Raw genomic sequence first — 19,696 nt, 5'->3', positions numbered from 1 at the left:
CCCTGGAATTTTAAACCCATTTCTGTGTGCCTCTGCCACCCCATCCCCAGGTGCTGCGCACTGAGGTCATTACTCACCTGCAGGACACAGGAACCTCACAGCTCTTTTTCTCCTTCAGAGCTGTTTCATCTCTATTTCTCTCTCCATCTACAGTGTAACAAAGTTATGTCAATATTAGGAAATTGAAACGGTTCACTTTCCTGGAAGGCTTCTCCCTTTGGACACCTTCTCTCACTCAAACAGCTTCAAAGGAAGAAAAAGGATCCATGAAAACCCACAAGCCCCAGCCAAGCTCAGTGGATCAGCCCATCATTGAGTTTTTAAGAGTCTTGTGGAATTTGGGTAAACTGCCTGCTTTTTTGTCTTATTTTGTCAGCAGGAAAAAACCTTGGAGACAAAGCACAAGCAGCTTTTGCTTTGCTGCAGCTGGTGGGCAGCAGCACTGCATCGTTTGCCCAGCAAAGTGGGGCTGCTCGTGCCCTATGCAGCCCTAGCAGACAGCAGAGAAGGCACCCTTCCCTCAGCCACGTTCCCCTCCTCCAGCACCAATGCTCTCCACTTTCCCAGTAGCTCAGAACTCACCAAAGCTTTCTCCAAGCCAAAGCTTCCCCCTGGCTGCCTGCGAGTTGGCACAGCTCCGCGTCTGATGACAAAATTTGTTTTCGATCCTTTGTAGCTGTGAAAAGACAGATTTTCTCTTTTGAAAGGAGACATATGTTTTTGTTCACGGGAGCCTTTTGCTGGCATACAATCCTCTGATTAATTTTGCAGCTCCTGGTTACTGGTAAGCTCTGGCATGCCTGAGCACGTTCCAGGTGGTGCTTCCTGCAGTTGGAAAGAATGCGACCCATGGGGAAGGTAAGAGGTGAAATCACCTTTCTCTCCATTATCTGCACTCTGCCTGTATGGCTGCCTCACAACTTCACCAGAGATGATTTTAAAAAGCAGCTTAAGCTCGAAGTCACTGCAGTGAATTCAACAGCACAATCCCAGCGTCAGTCTGCACCGTGCTGGGATAATGCTATCTGCTCATCCACTCCATGACTGCAGCTGGTTGCACCCGATGGAAATGTTATGGTGTTCCTTACTGAGAGGACAGTAGGACAGGGAGAACTCAGAGGATGTCGCAGCTCAGCAGGTATCAGCTGTTGCTCTGCTCAGGGCTGCACCATAAGCAAGGCAAACCTTTCTCTGTGCTCACCATCCCTGTGAAAGAGCTGTGGGAAGTTTGGTAAGACGCCTTGCTTTGCTCCTTATCCCCTTCCAGTCACACACTGGGTGATGGAAGAGGTTGTGCACTCACTGCAAAGCAACAAACCGAACAGCACATTTGCACTGCTCTCAATTACACTAGGAGAGAATCCTGCAGAGGAGATGCACAGGGATGTGGCAGAGCACTACGTGTGACAGCTAACGTTCCCTGCCCCACACGTACCACTGCTTTGGCTTTCTGAAGACTGTTCCAAGCCTGGGTCACATCTGTGGAAACAAGAGATAAAACACATTTTTTAGCATCCCTTTGCATCTGTCTTCACTATAGACAACTTTACCGTGTGCTCGGCTCTGAGTGGATTGCAGAGCTGGGGGCTGAACTGCAGAACTGCTCCTGGAGCACTGTGTTGGCTGTGTCTGTATGTCATGTTTTCAGTGTGTGCTCAGTGCTGTCAGAGCTGATGCTCTTGAAGCCATGCTAGACCTTGTTCAGCAAAGCCCCCATTGATTTTTGCTGGTAGTTCTTGTCTTTGGACTGGGGAAACTCCCAGAGCAGCTCTCACTGGTAGAAAGCAGCAGGAAATGGGGAGCTGCACGTTGTTCCAAGAGCTACAAGCACAGATTTACAACCGTCCAGTGCTTGCAAACTGCAAAGCATTGCTCCCTTGTGTGTCCAGACATGCAGATTAAAAGAAAACCTTTCAATAAGCAAGAAATCCTTGGTATGAAATAAAGTTATCCAAGACTGTGACGATGACTGCAGAGAGGAAAGCAGAAGCACATTACCCACATACCAGCCAGAGGAATGAAGCCTCCGGATGCAGAGCTGCCGTCCATCCCTCAGCTGTGCTACAGTCCTGCTTCCTTGAGATCCACACCTGCAATAATTGCCCAAAAAGGTCATTGCTTTCCTTTGAGGTCTTCATTACACCCATGTGTATTTTCACTCATCCTGCTTAACACTTACCTTTTGTAGCCTCATCCATGCACGGAACACCGTCCCCTTAGGAGCTGTAGAAATGCACCTAGAGGAGCACATCAGACTGGGATCTGTGGAAGAGCTGGAGCTGCTCTGCAGCAGCAAATCCCCGCAGCCACTTCCAAGATCCCATCCTCGGCTGCTTCCCGGAGCTGAACCACACGCGGGCTGCTCCCCGGCACCAGACCCTGCTCTGACAGCGGTGCCAGGCCGGCCTGCCCTGCCCACGAGCTCTGGGAGGCACAGGGCCGTGCTCGGGAGCCCCGCACCCCTCCGGCACCGCCGCACCTTTCTTTGGGCTCTGGGCTCACGGCCACAGCGCCGGAGAGACGGCTGGGAACGATGGGGAAAACAAACAGCAACGAGAGGAGCCCAGAACTGATTTCAGCAGGCAAATTTGTGGAGAGAAGCCAGCAGCTTTCTTGACACAGCCCTGCGGGCTCCCCGGGGCGCTGTGACGGATAAGGTCGGGCTGCGGGTGGGACTGCTGCTTTAGTGTCACTGTTGCTAAGTTGCAGCGCTTGGAATCCGAGGGCAAGCGCTGCGGTCGGCGATGCTCGCTCCTCACGTTCCAGTTCGTGCAGCAAACAGCAGAGGGCAAACTCCGACCGCAGAAAGGGGACGAAGAGCTCAGCGTTGGGATGCTGTTGGGGCGGGGGGATTATGCCAGGACAACCCAGGAGAGCAGCGCTGACACCTGAGCAAAGCCAACCCGGAGCGGGTGGCAGCAGGAACGCCCTTTGCTCCTGCAGTGATCACTCTGCTCTCCCTTCTGTACTCGGCCTTTACGCACAGCATCTTTCAGATGGGCAGCAGTGTCCCTCACTGCCTGAGCCCCACCACGGCTGTGGCTGCAGGTGGCTGTGACCACCCTCACATCTCTCCTCTGTTGGCAATATGCTGTGTGCTGCCGTTGCTATTTGGGTTACGTGGAAGGGGTCCTGCAGCTGCGTGCCCCACAGTCACAGTTCCATGGTTACACCCCAAATCACTACAATCAGGTTATAACATCTAAGACGAGGCTGCTGACTCAGTGCTGCTCCTCAGATGATCCATAGACATTTGTTTCCTGTGAGATTCTTATTTCTCCAAGCTGGGGATTTCCTTTCCACAGTTATCCTCTCCCATAAGCTGACACTGGGCAGCTCCTGGATCTACATGCTGTTGGTGCAGTGATGGAGGGCACATGGATGTGATAATAAAGACAAGCAAAGGAGGGTAAAATCTTTTCTTGTTTCTCTACAGCAGTAACCATCAATTGCTGCTGTCAGGGGTTGAGTTTCCATCAGTACTCTGAGGAAAGAAGTCATATCTTTGGGTCCCACCTCACTGCAGAGCAAAGCACAGTAATGTTCTGTTCCATCAGCATGTTGGTTTGTATTGAATGCGACTCTTGTTTCTGGGTAATGTCTCAATGCCCATGCTTTATAATCGTGCAGATTTGCTTGAAGCAGCAATGTCATTTTGTGAGGGTTCGTTATTACTGGAAAGTGCTCAGATGGCGAGGCAAGATACTGACACCACATCCTTTCATCTGCGTGGATCCCTGTGGTCTCTAGAGAAGTTCTCTTGAAGAAGCAGACTTCAGCTGCTTATGTAATGAATGTCACTGCAGTCTGTGCTCAGATATTACCGGCATTTCAGCTCTTCAAGTCTAACCAAACAAGGAATTCCTGAGCTGCAGACTGGAGTCACAAAGCTCCCACTTTGAGCCGTTCCAAACCAATGTTTTGGCCTGATTAGAGGTTGCAGTGCTAGGAATGCAGAGCTTGTCCAACAGAGAGCCACAGCTACTCGGGTGCGCCGATAAGAGCCGTAATTGCAGGGTCCATGGGCAGCCGTCCTGCTGAGTACATGTGTGCAGGGAGAACAGCAATGTGGAACCTTGGCAGCAGGAGAGCAGCTTTCAGCAGAGGTTTGGGAAGCGGGGAAGCTGGCAGTAAGTGGGAAAGCCCTGGATCCACTCGGGTTGGGGGCCCCTATGTGGGGCAGCAGCACAGGCACTGTGCTGTGCAGTCTTGTGTCTGAGTTTGCTCAGGTCAGGCTGGCATCGCTGCTGGCACTGCTTCTTCTCAGCAAGCTGTTGGAGCTGACAGGAGCCAGGAGAAGACAGATTGCCGGCGTGTTGAGCTGCACATCTTGGAGTGTTAGACCACAAATCTGCTGAGAGCTGAGGAACCGAAACCTATTTACCCTTGGGCCAAGTCCCACTTCTGCAGAGTGTGAAACTCCGGGGCAGGAGCCAAGTGGGAGCCCAGGTGGAGAGGAGCAGAACTTCTTGGGTTTGTATCCCAGGTGTGTATGAGCAAAATGAATCAGTCCTCTATGGCTCTGTCCTGAGGATTGCACAGCTGCTGTCACATGTAGCAAAGGCAGAATCAGGCCCTGCGTTTTCTCTCATGTGGCATTTATGAAGCATCAGCCCTCAGACACCAAACTTCTCTTGCAGGTGCTCTGACTGTCACCACCAGTTGCAGTGGACTGTTGTGAGCCTGGAGGGACTCCTCCAGAGGTGAGGGGAGGGTTTTGCAGGATGGGATATGGGGACAATTCATGTCACTAGGAACCTACCAAGAGAGATGCTGAATTCCTCCTGCATGGTGTTATCCCACAGACGGCAGTCTCTGCATTTTCCCCATCACAGCTCATGCCTGCTCTCGTCAGGTACACTGACACGCACTGTCACTGTTCAGGAAATATTTAAACCAATAACCCACAAGGCCAAGCAGAATTCAGGAAGTGAGCATTTCTGTGAACCAAAACCAGACATTCCTCCCAAGTCTCTGTGGTTTGAAGCTGCTGCATATCACACAGATACAGATCTGTCTACCAAATACACCCCACAGGTCCCATAACTTCATTCAGAGAAGAGGAAAGAAAACTGAACCTCTTTTCTTTCTTCCTGGCGCCTGACTGAAGAGCTGTACTGTCAGCCACTTCTCACAGACATTCTCAGTTAGCAAACAATCACGGCACAAATGTGGGCTTCGATTGCAAGCTGATGTGACATGAATGTTGCAGTAAGCATATGGTGGGAAGAGGCAGCTGATGAAAAAACTGTGTACCATCCTGAATCTGACAGCTATGGGCTGCACCCATTGAAATCCATGACAAAACAGTGGCTGGATTTAAAAGGGACGTAGATACAGACACTTAATGGATAGGGGTCTGATTTGAAGCTGCAAGGAACTCAGGCCTTATTACTGCATATTAATGTCGTTTGTGAAGGTGTTATTTCTCAAACCAACAGGAAAACAAGACTGAGATAAGCGGGCTGCCCCTCCGATGATGCCACACTGGCTCCTGAGATAAGGCTCACATTGCTTCTTCAGCAGGTGATGCTGTGGGATAGCAGCACTCATGCTCAGTGCTCAGAGATATGTGGGGATGAGCCCAAACCCGGCTGCAGAATTTCTGCTGATGCCACTGAACCACCTCCTCCAACCCTCGCAGCTCGTTCAGTTTCCCATCCTGTTAGCAATAAGCAGATTGGATTCCCATGGTCTGTGCCACGCATTGAGCACTGAGTGCTGTGCAGTGAAGTGCCAGATGCAGTGGGAGGTCACCATGGGACTGCCTAGGGACAAGCCTGGGGACAAGCCTGGAGAGGGATGCGCTGCAATAGAGACTCTGACTTTCTTTGCAGTGATTACAGTCAGAAACACAAGGGAACGTCAACCTTGTGTTTTCCTATTGATGCCCTGAAATAATAAGTATAAAACATGTCAGCCAAGAACTGTATCTTCAGAAAATCTGGGTTTTATGTTGCATGTCAAATGATGCCCGGAAAGGGGCAGGTGCTCTTGATGTGATTATATATAAATATATATATATATTATGCAGTTATCAGTGAAAAGTGTTCTGAGGTAGAAATAGGTATTTGTGGACTATTTTTTCTTCTATCCTTAGGAGATGTGAATGGAATCAGAAGCAGAGGGTGGGAAGGCTGCCTGCACTGTGCAGCGGAATGTGGGAGAGCACACGATTGCCCTGGAAACCAGCTATAGTAAATGGAGCTCCTCAGCTGCAGGGGAGGATTTACACCACCAGGCTGGGAGCAGGCAATTTAAGTCAGCCATCCGCAGGTAAATTGGCACATTTCTCTGCACGTCGTCGTCTCCATGCACTGTAAAAGGAAAAATGAAGGATGGGTGGTAAGGGAGAATTGCAGGATTACGAAGTTAGAAAAACCCACAGAAGCTGATGCAGAGATTCTCGTGGTTTGGGGCTGGGGCTGATCCTGGCAAGCAGGGAGCAGGCATGTATTCTCTGTGCAGTGAAGAGGAGCAATTGGTGCAAGGGTGCTGCAGACCGGTGTCTCTGAATCAGACACTGCTCACCTTCTGGTCCTGCTCCCACCGGAGGGCAATGGTGAAACACAACTCACCTGGAGCCACCTGGGGCTGTTGGGCTATCCAGCTGCTACAGAACTGCACAGATGTGAGGAATGTGCCTTATTACCAGCTCTCGTGATGACATTCCTAATCTTCTGACTCACTGGGTTCGGGGTGATTGGATTTAAGTACGCAGTTCAGTACGCAGCCGGGTCTATTGGTGGGTTAAACATAACGTACCAAGGCTGTATGCTCTGTAACTGTGCCTCACTGAGCTCCACTTTTTGTTCTAAAGTTACTTTGTTCTGCTTCAGCCTTTCAGCAAAGCATCGAAGAGCCACCAACAGCAGCAAGATTTCAGCCTCCTCCTTCAGGAGAAGCTTCGTGTTGAAAACCCCAACGGTCCAAGCAAAACACAAAGCTGGCATCTGGGTCCTCCTGTCCCACATTTGTCACTGCCTGAGTCTTTGTGAGAGTGCTGCCCACACAGCAGACACTGCCAACCAGAGCTCCTGTTTCCCTTTTGCAGGATTTCCTCTCTCCAGTGCTTTCCATGTCCCTGTTGTACAGCTGCTGCCGTGCAGCACAGCTCTTCTGCCATTGGGATCCCACGACAGCGGAGTGCAGGAAGCTGAGAAAGCAGAAGAGCTTTATATATCCCATTTATTACAATCCTTGAGGTCACTGACTCTGCTCATAAATTCACCAGATTTCCCTTTCATTACGTTTGGTTTACTGCTAAATGGCAATCCAAAATATAGCCAGCAGGGAAGTGAGCAGTGGGATAAGCTAACATAACAGACTGCCTTGGCTTTGTTCTGCTCTGCCAAGCCAGGTTGCTCTCAGATTTGCCACTGCTTCATTGCTGCTATCCCTGGGTTGGCACAGTCCTTTAAACCCAACATCCTTTGTGACTGTGATCGGTGTTTGGGCACTTTTTGTCCTGTCTCTTTGGAAAATAACGTAAATCAACAAAAATACAGCGTTATTATTGGTAAGACTAATCTATACAGAGATAAGTGCAAGGAAAAATAGATGCTAGCTGCATACTCATCTCCACTGGAAAACAAACATGGCATATTTGAAGGCTAAATTCACTGCTGATGCAGCTGTGTTACAGTAATAGGTCTCTGTGCAGGTGGAGAAGCTGACCCCAAGGGATCATTGTTAGCAGCAAAGTTAGTGGGCATGTTACCATTGGTGATGGGCTGAGGTTTAGACTTGGTGATCTCGGAGGTCTTTTCCAACCTTTATGATTCTCTGATTGCCTTCACCGAGAGAATGAACCAACGCTGAGCTCCTGGAAGTGATGGATTTGTGCTGCTGAGCCAGTGAGACCAAGGAGCACCATCACTGTGCAGGGGGTCGGTGGGAACACCTGGACTTGTCTCACTGTGCTGCCTGGTAGAAAGGTGATGTGTTTCTAGAGACCAAACCTCACGCAGGTGAAATATGCTGTCCTGCATGTAGCTTGGACTGGAAGAGCTCCTGGATGTGATGTGCGTGTTTCTATGACAACACCTTTTAGCAGCTCTTGAGTGAAAGCCAAAAGCAGCAGCCAGGAGGTGGGCAGCCGTCCCAAGGAGCAACACCACTGCCTTGGCTCCCATTGCTTCTCTGAGCACAGATAAGGAAAGGGCTGGCACTGCTCTCCACCACTCCCATTCTCTCACTCAGAACCACTGCTCTGCTCCTTTCCTGGCAGCCAGCACAGCCCCCAGGCTGCACCCCGCAGAGGACACACATGTTTGGTCTCAGTGGATAACTTGAACAGACATTGGTATTCATCCTGTCCCTTAGGCCAGGCAGGCTGCTAATCACACTGTGTGATCAATGCTTCAGTGCAAGTCACAATAAAAACACGAGCAGCTTTCAGCCACAGGGCTGAGATTTGCCAGCCTGGGGAAAAAGATCAGATATCAATAGGTAGAACTAATTGATATGTCAGATAAAAAGAGAGACTTTACAGATGAAGAGCCAGGCTGTCCAATTACAACCTGACATGGAGAAAATGCTCTCACCCAGCGAATGCTGCATCAGACCCAGAACTCGTGTCCGAACTGCAGCATATCTGAACTCTTGTTCAGATACCAGCTAATGGAGAATGCACTAGGTTCCTAATAATGTTTTGTTGCTTAATTACCTACATTCCAGCATTATACCTTATTGCTAGTCTGTAGTGGCATTCCCAATACTGAGAGCCTTCTGACTGCTCCTTCATGTTAGCACATGAATTCTTGTCTTTCTCCATCTGAGCTGTCCATGTGGTGATGCATGGCTGCGTGCTCCAAAGTGTCCCCCACTACAGAGCAAACCACTGCCATCTCTCCCATTGGTTCTTACTGTCATTCAGAATTTCTCCAGCTAATTGACACAAGCACCAGCTAACGTCGCACTGAGCATGAATCTTTTAGGATGCACCAGAAATCCCTCCACTGGATATTTACTTTTGGATGCATGCTACCCAGTGTTCCGTCCATGTAATACAAGCTACGTTGATTTTGTTAAGCACTATTTTTAACAGAATGTCGTGCAAGATTAAGTCAACTTCCTTGCAGAAGTCTGCATTTATTATTTCAGCCAAATTACCTTTCTGAACTGAATTCATAACCCTTCTTGCTTGCTTGATGAGCAATTCCATGGAGCGATGGATTGATGTTCCATGACCCTTCCCACTGTGTCCTCTATCATATCATAGAATGGCCTGGGTCGAAAAAGACCACAATGATCATCTCATTTCAACCCTCCTGCTGTGTGCAGGGTCACCAACCAGCAGACCAGGCTGCCCAGAGCCACATCCAGCCTGGCCTTGAATGCCTGCAGGGATGGGGCATCCACAGCCTCCTTGGGCAACCTGTTCCTGTCTGAATGGATCAGTATCAGCCTAACAGGTTTAGTGGGCAAAAATAATGGTGGTAGATGGATGGTTGGACTAGATGACCTCAGAGGTCTTTTCCAACCTTAATGATTCTGTGATCCTATGGTGTCAGTATCAGACTAAGAGGTTTAGTGAGGAAATACTGGCAGTGGATGGATGGCTGGGGAAGGCTTTTCCAATCTTGGTGATTCCACATTTCCATACGTGGGTCATCTCTGTTGCTCTTCTAGAATACTTCAGTTTACTTTTAGCCTCCTTTCAGGCCTTTGAAACCTCTCTCTTGCTCTGCTATTTGCACAGAAATCAGCATCACTGGTGCAGAGAGCATGCTGTGCTATCATTCCTAAAATGGGAATTATTACTCCAAGAAATTCTTTCTTTAACAGCAGCATTCAGGCTGTGGCTTCAGCTCTGAGCACAGTGTGCTTCCTTCCTTGGAGCTGCTCGGGGGCTGCAGTGGTTGGTGACACAGCATTGGGAGCCACCCCCTTCCTCTGCTTCCATCCCTTGTTCTCACTCATTGGCTGCTTAAGCAGAAAGAAGTGCTGTCAGTTACATGAGAAGGTTTGGAAGTTTGGCCAAGCAATGCAACTGAAGCACAAATATTGACAATGTGTTTTAAAAACAAACCCAAACACAGTCGTACTCGATGCCACTGCCAACTGTTATCATGCAAAAAGGAAAGAAAGCTCTCATGTGAAACTATGTGTAATCCCCTTGGCTTTCGAGCAGAACAAAAGATTACTTCTGATTTGGAATTACTTCCCAGCATTCCAGCAGGAGAAACTATTTGCCTGTTGACAACTGGAAACTGGCAACTGGAACTGATAAGACAATCCCTTTGGATCACTGTGACCACCAGCTGATGGCAGTAGGAGCCCTGGGTTACGTGCCCAAGCCATGCACCTCTGATCCAATGCCTACAAGAAAAGCCTCCTGCTGCTGTTGTTCGGGTTCTGTTGCTTCAAGATCAGATTCAGAGGAAGAAAGGAGTACAAAGACCCTTAAAAACCAGAATTCTTTCCCAGGTCAGCTATTCTTTCGTTTCTCTTCCCCCAGAGGGATAGCTGGGCAGGTGATTCCATTAATCCCATTAATTCCATTGCACACAGCAGCACCAGGGGCGATGCTGCCCTGGAACTGCCCAACATTGCACGACCCCTCAGCTTCCAGCCCCACGTCCTCCTGGAGCTGCAGATACGAGTGCTGTTCTTAATGGAATCCTGTTAATTACAGATTTCCCTCTCTCACCTCTCCCTAAATTCTGCTTGCATTAGGAGCCTGCTCACAGAAGGGCACCATGTGGGGTACAGTGGTATTAAAGGTGCTGCTTATTAACTTTTGAGTCATTGATGCCCCTCCTCTTGTTTGGGATGATTGGGTCTCTTTGCTCCCAGTGCTTTTCTCGTTGAGACCCTACATTTTCAGAACTGCTGCCTTGCTGCCAAACCTGTTGAAGTGGATTTAGAGGTTAACAGACTGGCCATGGGGAAAGAGGCAGAAAATGCCCATAGTCTGTGATCACCTGTGCTTCCTCCACAAGGAGCCATCCCAAAAAAGGGTGTGAGAAACAGAGAGCACAGCCTGCTCTTCTTTAGAGGCAGCCTTTAAAGGAACTGAGAAAATGACAAACTTTTTCTGGAAAAAGCTGAGTAACAGCAAAGCGCTCCCAGGATGTACCTGAATTAAAAAGGATTGAAGACACTTTGAGGTGATGGCATTCAATTACAGCTGTTGCTAACAAGAGTTGGCGATGAGATTGCACCAGTTCAGCAGTGACTTCAGCTCGGGTCTGTCTGTGTTGGGAGTCTGAATCACTTCTTGCACATAAACCCCAGCAGAGGCCACCAGCAAGCTGCTTCCTGAGCCGCAGGAAAGCTGCCAGCTAATTAACGGCGATGTGAGAGCCTCGGAGGAAGGCTGGCTGAGCGAGTGATGAAGACATCAAGGCAGTGGGGGGATGTTCCTAGTGATCATATATGCTCTGCTCAGTGCCATCCCGCTGCCATTCCCTCTGCTTTCTGTGGCATGGCTGTCCCTGCCAAGCAGTAGAACAGAAGTTAGAGCTCCTCAGTACTGGTATAGCTTTGGATATTAATGATCTTCCCCAGGATCTGTTCCTCCTTTTTGCTGCTGTTTGCTGAAGCTCTGTTTTATGTTTAAATATCGTCACTTTGCTTCCTCTCCATCTCATCCAGACTGAACAAATCCATTTCCTTCACCTTTTTCTCATAGGTCACACGTGTCATTGCCAACACGTGATGCCATGCAGATGCCATTCACCAGATGAATTACAGGTATTTTTCAAGCACTGGGCTTTCCTTCTATCTGCACACAGGTAAGCTGTGTTGTGCCTTAGGCCCAAGAACCCACAGTGAGCTTCTTGGCACGGCCACATCTGGTTAACCAAACCCAACCCACAGCAAAGTGATTGATTCGTTTCATCAAATGAATTCAAGCCTATGGTGACCCATTTGCTGCTCCTACTAGAAGAAAAAGAAGCAGAGTGCGTCAGATGATGAATTATCCATCACAAAGCCATGAATGCTGAGGCCAAAGGGGACCTTTATGCTCATCTCAGCCTGACCTCCATCCTGACCCAGGCTGTGGAATCTGCCCCAGTGATTCCTGTGCCATTAACATGTGGGTGTTTGCTCAGAGCTCTGCGGAATACGGTACATCTGGCTGCAGCCCAAACTGCAAGCTGACCTCCACCCTCCTTTCTTTCTCTCCCCTCTCCAGCATTGTTTCTCACAAGGGCAATTGCTCCATCTGCCCACAGCCACTGACTGAGCAGCACTGAGGCCGTGCAACAAAGCACCCCCTGTCTCCTGCACTGCAGCCAGAGGCAACAACAGCTGCCTTTGGTTTTCATCTTTTACATTGGTGCTCTTTGCTGGAAGAGGGACACGTGGGGAGGCACAAACACCCCTCTGGTGCTGCCCAAATTTTCTGGGCAGCTTGGCCTGGTGGTTGGCGACCCTGCACATAGCAGAGGGGTTGAAACTAGATGATTGTGGTGGTCCTTTTCAACCCAGGCCATTCTACAATTCTGTGAAATACCAAAGTCTCACAGGGCTGTTCATGTTCATGGGCTCGTGAGCAGCTGCGTGTTCTCCTCAGAGAAACCATAACCCTGGGTAAGAACTGGTGTGTGGCACAGAACCCCAGCCTGGCCGGTAGGTTTGCCTGTGGTCCCTCCGGCAAGGTGTGTTTCAGCTGCTTGCTCCCTTTTTGCTTTGGGGAAAGGTGTGCATCAGGACAGCTGTGCACCTCCCTGAGTGAGGAGAGCACTCAACAGGATGCTTGCAACCCCCACTGCTCTGGTTGGTCTGCAGAGTGAAGACCATCCCAAAATTCAGGCAGATGCAGGCTTGTTTACGAGGATTGTTTTGGATTTAAATGCCTTATCAATTAACTCTTGTGGTTTGCTAGCAGGGTGTTATTGATCGCGTTGTGCCCCAAGCAGAATCTTTGCGTGCTCTCAGAGGGACTTTTGTGCAGGTCCATGGGGAGGAACCCCAGCACTCAGGATGTGGCTCTGGCTTTCCTCTGACCACAGGGCTGGTGGTGGGGCTGCTGGGAATGGACAATAAGCAACTGGAACCAGCCAAAGCCACAATGTGTGCCTGTACTTCTTTGGAGAGTCCACAATGATAATGATATTTAATTTGGTGTTGCTGGATAAGCAGCACTAATTTACAAGCTGGCTCCTGCTGAGTGATCCACTCACTAAGTTTTATGGGAGCGTTGCAGGCCTTAAAAAAAGAGGAAGCTGGATGCAGTGTTTGAAGGTAACCTGCATCCTTCTCCAGGCACCTGGGTGACCGTAACCAGCAAAGGCCCCATCGTTCAGCAGGACAGAGCTGCTGCAGATGAATCCAACTCCTTGCTCCACAACTGTTGCTCCCAGATTTCTGCTGTCAGCAGCACAGGGCAGCACCAGCTGAAGGCTCACTGAGAGAAGGCAGCTGCAGCTGTGCCTGTGCCTGTCCTGCCTGCTGGCTTCAGTGTGGGGCTCAGCCCAATCACCCCCAGGTGCTGCCTCTCAGCCTAACGACCTCCAGGTGTGGGCACTTATAGGGCAAAAGCTCTTAAGCTGAGCAAGCCCAGACGCACCTCATTAAGGAATTAAGTGGCTGCATACGGGGTAGATCTTCAGTTGCGCCCCCGGGCACCGCACCCATTAGCGGAGGGCAGCCCTGCACGCTGCGCTGCTTGCTCCGCTCCCGGGGCAGAGCGAAGCCCGCGGGCCGGAGGAAGGGGAGGAGGCGGCTGAGCCGCTGCTCGCCGTGGGCTGACATCAGCCGGAGGAGGGGCCTGCCCGCGAGTTTCTTGGCTCGGCGCATCACTTCCCGCTGCTGCCATACTCCGGTGCCCGGTGCCGGGCTGCGGCTCGGCGGGGCCGGCGCCCATGGCGGGTGCGCCCGGAGGGGACAGCCCGGGCTCTGCCGCCCGCCGGCTCTATTCGAGGTGAGCGGGGCCGGGTGCGGGGTTCGGGGAGGGGAGCGTGGCCCCGGCAGCCTTCAGCCCCCGCCCGGAGCTCCGCGGCCGCAGGGACCGGAGCGGAGATGGGGGGAGGACGGGAAGGCGGCAGTGGGTGTTCCGGGGCGCTGGGCGAGGGAGGGGAAGGAGCCCCGGCTGCGGGAAGCTGTTGCATGTTTGAGGAGGAACAGAGAGAGAGACTTGAGGGAGAAAAGCCGCTTTGGGGTGTGGGGGTCGCTCGCTGTGGGGCGTGGTGGGGGCTGGGGCTGCGGGTCCCCATGGCACCGACGCGCCGTGCTCTGCGCTAAGGGCAGCGATGCTCAGACCGTGCCCGCGGTGGGCGTTTGCACTGCAGGCTCTCGGTTACGCTACGGGGATTTGGCTTCCAGCACTTTGGGTGCTGCCCGAATTCGCACAGCTCCGGGCTGTCTGCTGTTCGTGCAAAGGCCGTATGTTGCCTGTTCTTTTCATCCGGTTCAAAAATCAAAAAGTCTGAATGGGGGTCGGTTGGAGGCTTCCCAGCATTGCCTGCAGCATTGCTTACCCTGCTTGTCCTCACTGTGTTTTGTTTCTCCTCTAGTAGTCAGAAGTGGGGGCAATACAATATCTGGATACAGGGGGGAGGGAAGATCTCTTGGGCTGCATGCAGCATGCCAGCATGTCGTCAGCTCTTTTCCTTGCTTTGCAATAATTTTCAGCACAACTGTTGGTTTCTGCAGTGTTTACTAACTTCTCTTGATTGTGTTGTAAACAGTCTCCATCTCACTCATTAATGTCACTACAACTGTACCTGACCTGAATGTGCAGTGGGCAATTAGAGTGCTCCTCCAGAGCACCAGGGATCCTTCTGGAGAAGATGACGTTCTCAGAGGTGGAAAGATTGCTGGTTTCCTGATGGGGGGGGGGGGGGGGGGGGAGGTTAAAACCGGGGAAACCCTGAGTTGTAAAGCCAATTGGGGGGGAAGAATTTCACCTGTGGGATGGACTTTGCTCTGGAAGGTCTCCTGTTCATTTTGCACAGGTGTCTAAAGAATTACATCAAATATTCCCGTTGTTTTCTGGGTGTTGGAACGTGTAAAGTTGTGAAAACTTTGTGAAGTCTGTTCTTCTGTAGTGTTGGTAGGAAATCTGTGTTCTGTTCATGTAAAAGAAAGCAATAAGAAAGCAGGCTTTCTTAAAGTTACAATTGGAGGCAATGCTGCACGACTGCCTGCAGGCCCTGCAGTCACAGGTGTCGGAAATGGTAGCATTGGAAATGCTGGTTTTCTTTTGTCAGCCTATGCAGTCAGTCTCAGAAGATGACCCCCCAAAAAAAGAGCAGGATAACATTTCTAAAATAGCTGTGCTGCATAATGGGTGACCTGAGCAAAAAACCCATGTGATAGCTTGACTCGTGGTGGTGTTTTGTTGATGTCTGCTTGGGGACACTGAGCAACTGGTAGCTTCACTGTTTGCGAGTGGTGCTGTCATCCTGAATTGGAGCTGAGCAGAAAGTTCATTCTCTGCTGTGGGGGGGTCATTGCTGCCCCAGCCTTGGGTAGGGAGTTGTGGCTGAGGTTTAATGAGTGTTCCTGCAGGACCTTGGGCATCCCATTGATTCTGCTGCCACTCTGCTTGTGGGGCTCAGGGAGGGGAGCTCCTTCTGGTGCTACATGTGTGAGCTCTGGGGGGAGGGTGTGCCTTCTGTCCATGCAGCATGGTGTGATCTTCCTTTTATTCTGGCCTCTGTGTGCTGCTGTGATTTGGACAGGTGTTGCCTTGGGGAAGCTGGAGATGGAAGTACTCAGGAGAAGGAGTTGGGAGCTGGCTCCACAGCTCAGCTTGCATTCCCTATCTCAAGGCCAGCAATGGGAACATCCCAGATGTTGGGTTTGCTCCTGATGTAGCATAAAACAGCACTGTCAGTGTGCTGCAGCTACGTGCTGTTCGTGCTACCCCTGGAGCACATGCAGGCACGTCTCAGGCCTTGTCTCCTTGTATTCTGGCTTCCCAGCCCTGCTGCCCTCTCCAGCAGATCCAGCTCTCTGCCACCAGAGAATAGAAAATGCATATACAAGTTTTGTTCTGGTGTGGCTGAGGTGTTTTTTCTGTTCTGTATTTTTTGCACTTTAGTAATGTCCCAGCTTGCATTCTGCTTTCCTGAAGAACAAGTTTGAACTTGGGTCTTACGCAGCCAGAAGCCCTTGGCAGCAAGTTCCTTTGGGTGGAGGGATTTCTTATTTAACTCTTGATGCTGTTTTGCTTTAGGAACAGTTTTATCTCCAAGCTGCTCCTTTGCTGTACCTTGTCCCCCCCCCTTCAGTGTGCCACTGACCAGCTCTAAGCAACATCCCTGCTACAAAAGCACACCAACCAAAGCACTGAAACAAAAATGCCTCCTGTGTGGGCTGCAGGACCTGGCCACAAAGTAGGGCTGCTGGGTCCCTGGCTATTGATACATATTAAATGGGAAAGCTTTCCCACTTGCTGAGCTTCTTTCTCTTTTAGGATACTTTTAGTTAAATGTCCCCCAATGGAGCTGATTTTCAGAGCAGGCTCAGCAACAAAGTGACGTGTGTGGGATCTTCTTTCCTTCCTGCAAAATAAGCAGGTGGGATCTTGTAGGAAGGATGCTGGCATCCAGAGGCAGCTCTGCCTGTTGACAAATGCAGTGAACCTGCATGTAACAAACACTCAGCCTGGCAGGTACCCCCACCCCCTCAGTGCTGCTGTGGGTAAGGGAACAGGGAAAGGCACTGCAGCTGCTCTAACAATGCCCAGCCATGTTGTGCAACCACTTAAGGGAAGGAAGTGAACAATTATCATTACGATGCAGTTTCAAGGGCACTATTAAATGAGCAAAGTTGTAGCTCTGCCTTGTACTTAGCTGGCTTGTCCTGGGGTGGAGTGGCAGGGCAGCAAGGCCTGGCAGCAGCTGCAGCCTTGGCTCACCCCCAGGAGTGGGATGAGATCTTAGAGCAGCTTTGTTGAGGCATTGAGCCCCAAACTGGGTACCCAAACCCCAAGGCTGTGTCATGTCCCCATCCCACGTGTGCCTGGCTGCTCCCTGCCTCATGGAAACCTGGGGATGGGAAGTGCTGAAGTATCTCATTGGTACCTGATAGCTTGTACGTGTTTTGGAGGAAATGATAATAAGACCCCTCTGCAAGGCCGCAGGTGTTGGAGCAGTTGCACAAACCCTGAATTAGCTACTTGGAAGGCAGTGCTGCTATCTGATCATCCCCTTCAGGGTGGAAATCTATAGCTTAATCTTCTACTCCCAGTTTTCCTCCAGTGAGAGCACTTTGTCCAGGAATGATGGGCAGTGCAGCCATAGGCCTCTCCCTACATACTAAGAGTAGGAAGGATGCAGCTCAAGAAGTTTCCTCTGCTGGGACGTCTGTGCAGCTGCAAGAGCTGCTGGAATGTCTGACAGCTGACGGTCTCATCTCCCTTTCTGCTCCTCTCTACCCCTTGTATCCCTCCAGGGGTTTGGGGCTGATGCATCAGCTCTGAGTGCTGAAGGGGAAAGATAAAAGAAATAGGCATTTCCCCATTTTTTTTTTTAAGCCTACATTCGTACGAATAACATAACCCCATGTAGGAGCCATTTCACGTTGAGCCCTGGCTGCACACGAGAGCAGATGTTCTTACTTGGAAACTGCTTTTAAAAATGTATGGATGAAACGCAGTGCCATCAGTGGATGTGCACAGTTTGCTCCCTGAGCTGCTGCGAGCGCTGGCTGTGCTGTGCCCATGGGAGATGTGCAGTGCTGCACACAGGGGCTGCTCCTGTGGGAGCAAACATTGCCTCCAGCCGTGCAGAGCTCTGCTGTTGAGCCACGAGGGGAGCTGGGGCAGTTTGTTCATTTGCAGCCTTGCTTGTGCCGTGTGCTCTGGTCAGCCTGCAAAGGGATTTCTCTTGCAGTGGGATTGGATTGCAGCAGATTCAGGGCAGCGGGATGGACTTGGCTGTGGGGTTTATGAGTCTTGTGCCAGTGCAGGGAGTGCTGGTGCTGTGCTCCCAAAGGGAAGCTGTGGCTCACAGCTGGGGCAGGTGAGTGCTGTGTGTTTGTGCTTTGCTGACCACAAGGCTGCCCCTGCTTGGTGCCTGGCAGCTCTCCTGTGATCCACGCTGCAGTGCTGGGAGCACAAAGAACAGCCTCATCTGTGAGTATCCATTTGTGCCTGAGGAGAGCTGGGAAACGCCAATTAATGTTCATCTCTCTGGGACTATCTGTTAATTACTGTCATCTGTGGTTTGTTCTATAGTAGTGGTCAGTGTCCTGTGCTGCTGCTGTACGGGAGTGAGTGGGCTCTGGGGGACTGCATTCATCCCAGGCTTCTTCAGTGCTTAGCAAACATGAGCATTTCGTTGCAGCCTTCTTAGGAAGTTCAGCTGCTGTTTGCAAGGGTGAGAATCTGCACATCCTTCAGGGTGAAAGAGAATGAGGGTGGCAAAGCTGGGAGCTGAGTGTCCTGACTCCTACTCCTCCCCTCCAGTGCTTCCTCACCCACATCAGTGAGGTTAATTGTGGGTTGGAAGCACTGGGTTGGTGTCTGAGCAAGCTGTGCAATGCAGCCTTGTGCTGTGCAGTGTGACAATGGGGCTGCTGTTCTGCTTAACGTGGAGGGGGGACGGGAGGTTGTGTGCCTGGAGCACTAAACACCAGGCTCTGCTTGCCTGCAAGGTTGCCTAGCAAATGTGCTGGGAGTGCTGCACCCTACGGGCTGTGATGCAGGGAAGGAGCAGCAGGGTGGGGTCTGGTGGCCCTGGCTGATGGAGTGTCTCTTTGCTGCTGTGGGAGGTGGAGGGAAACTGGGTCCTCCCTAAAGTATTGAGGACACAACTTCTGCTGAGCTCTTATGAAGTTATCACAGCTGATGCTGTACCAGCATTCAACCCCTTCCAAAGCAGCTATTTTCTGTGGGGGTTGTACTGTGCAAATGGCACTGGGGGCCGTGTCTTGCTGCAAGATGTGGATACCACCAGATCTGCCTTGTTTATGGCCAGCCCTTCTGCAGTTTGAAGGCAGAAATACAACCCTCACTGACTAAACAGATGAAAATCTCTTCAAGTGTATTTCTCTCTTTTCTGGCAAATCGGTGCTCCTGGATTCAGGGAGGAGCAGTGTGCTTAGGGCAGCCCTTGGGTTGGCTTCTCATGGCAAATGAATTGGGACTTGCACATCTTAAAGTGCAGATGGATGTCCTGGAACTGTGAGAGGCCATGTGAGCCTTGAGGCATTTCCTGGCCTGTTTGTCCCTCTGGGTGCCTGAGCTCTTGCTCTGATCCAAATAATAAAGCATATGAGCTCACAGTAACATGCCCAGGATTTTAAGACTGCAGCCCTTGGCCAGTGTTCATACTGACTGCTTCCATCAGGGCTGTGATCCAGGGCAAGTGTGAGGAGGTGGGTGATTGGAGACTGATTTTTGTCTCTGCTGGAGGAACAGTGGCTGTTTTGTCATCTGCACCCATCCCTTTTGTGTGCACTGCTGCAGAATGTGTGCTTCCTTCCATAATGATGTTCTTGGGTGGGAAATTGTCCTCAGCTGCGACACCGAGGCCTGATGTCCTGCCCTCGTGTGGAGCTGTGCTTCTGCAGCTTTGGGAAGGGCAGTGAGTGTGTGCAGCCTCAGCTCCAGACAACTGAGTCATCCACCAGGGCTGCCAGCTCTCCCTTTGCTGGTTGCCTGAGGCGAACATGGCACAGTGACAGGAGATGTAAATATGCACATACACACACTTGCCTGCATGGGAGAGAAAAGTAACAGCTCGAAATGGGATTGGAATTTAAAATTGGAAATATTGCTGAGTAAAACCAT

The 19,696-nt window shown here is 50.8% G+C and overlaps 2 protein-coding genes across 6 annotated transcripts in view; one reads left to right on the top strand and one right to left on the bottom strand.

Moving 5' to 3' along the window:
• The window catches only part of CCDC187 (coiled-coil domain containing 187), a 28,050-nt gene extending 25,852 nt beyond the window's left edge, over positions 1 to 2,198 (bottom strand). Inside the window, exon 1 of the mRNA XM_042831069.1 lies at positions 2,180 to 2,198. Within this exon, the coding sequence (XP_042687003.1) occupies positions 2,180 to 2,198 (19 nt within the window). The remainder of the gene's footprint in view (positions 1 to 2,179) is intronic.
• Positions 2,199 to 11,674: 9,476 nt separating this feature from the next.
• Positions 11,675 to 19,696, top strand: part of GPSM1 (G protein signaling modulator 1) — a 52,335-nt gene continuing 44,313 nt past the window's right edge. For 4 of the 5 annotated variants that reach the window (XM_042830791.1, XM_042830790.1, XM_042830787.1 and 1 more), the window contains exon 1: positions 11,675 to 11,700. In XM_042830791.1, the coding sequence (XP_042686725.1) occupies positions 11,690 to 11,700 (11 nt within the window). In that variant the 5' untranslated portion in view covers positions 11,675 to 11,689. Of the gene's footprint in view, positions 11,701 to 13,827; positions 13,877 to 19,696 lie in introns of those variants that run through there. The other variant, XM_042830788.1, reaches the window with a different exon arrangement.

The sequence above is a fragment of the Centrocercus urophasianus genome, unplaced genomic scaffold (assembly GCF_019232065.1).
Source record: "Centrocercus urophasianus isolate 14NV4802_14NV808 unplaced genomic scaffold, USGS_Curo_1.0 seq_34, whole genome shotgun sequence".
NCBI lineage: Eukaryota > Metazoa > Chordata > Aves > Galliformes > Phasianidae > Centrocercus > Centrocercus urophasianus.
The sequence above is the reverse complement of the archived record's forward strand: the minus strand, read 5'-3'. Positions and strand labels throughout refer to the sequence as shown.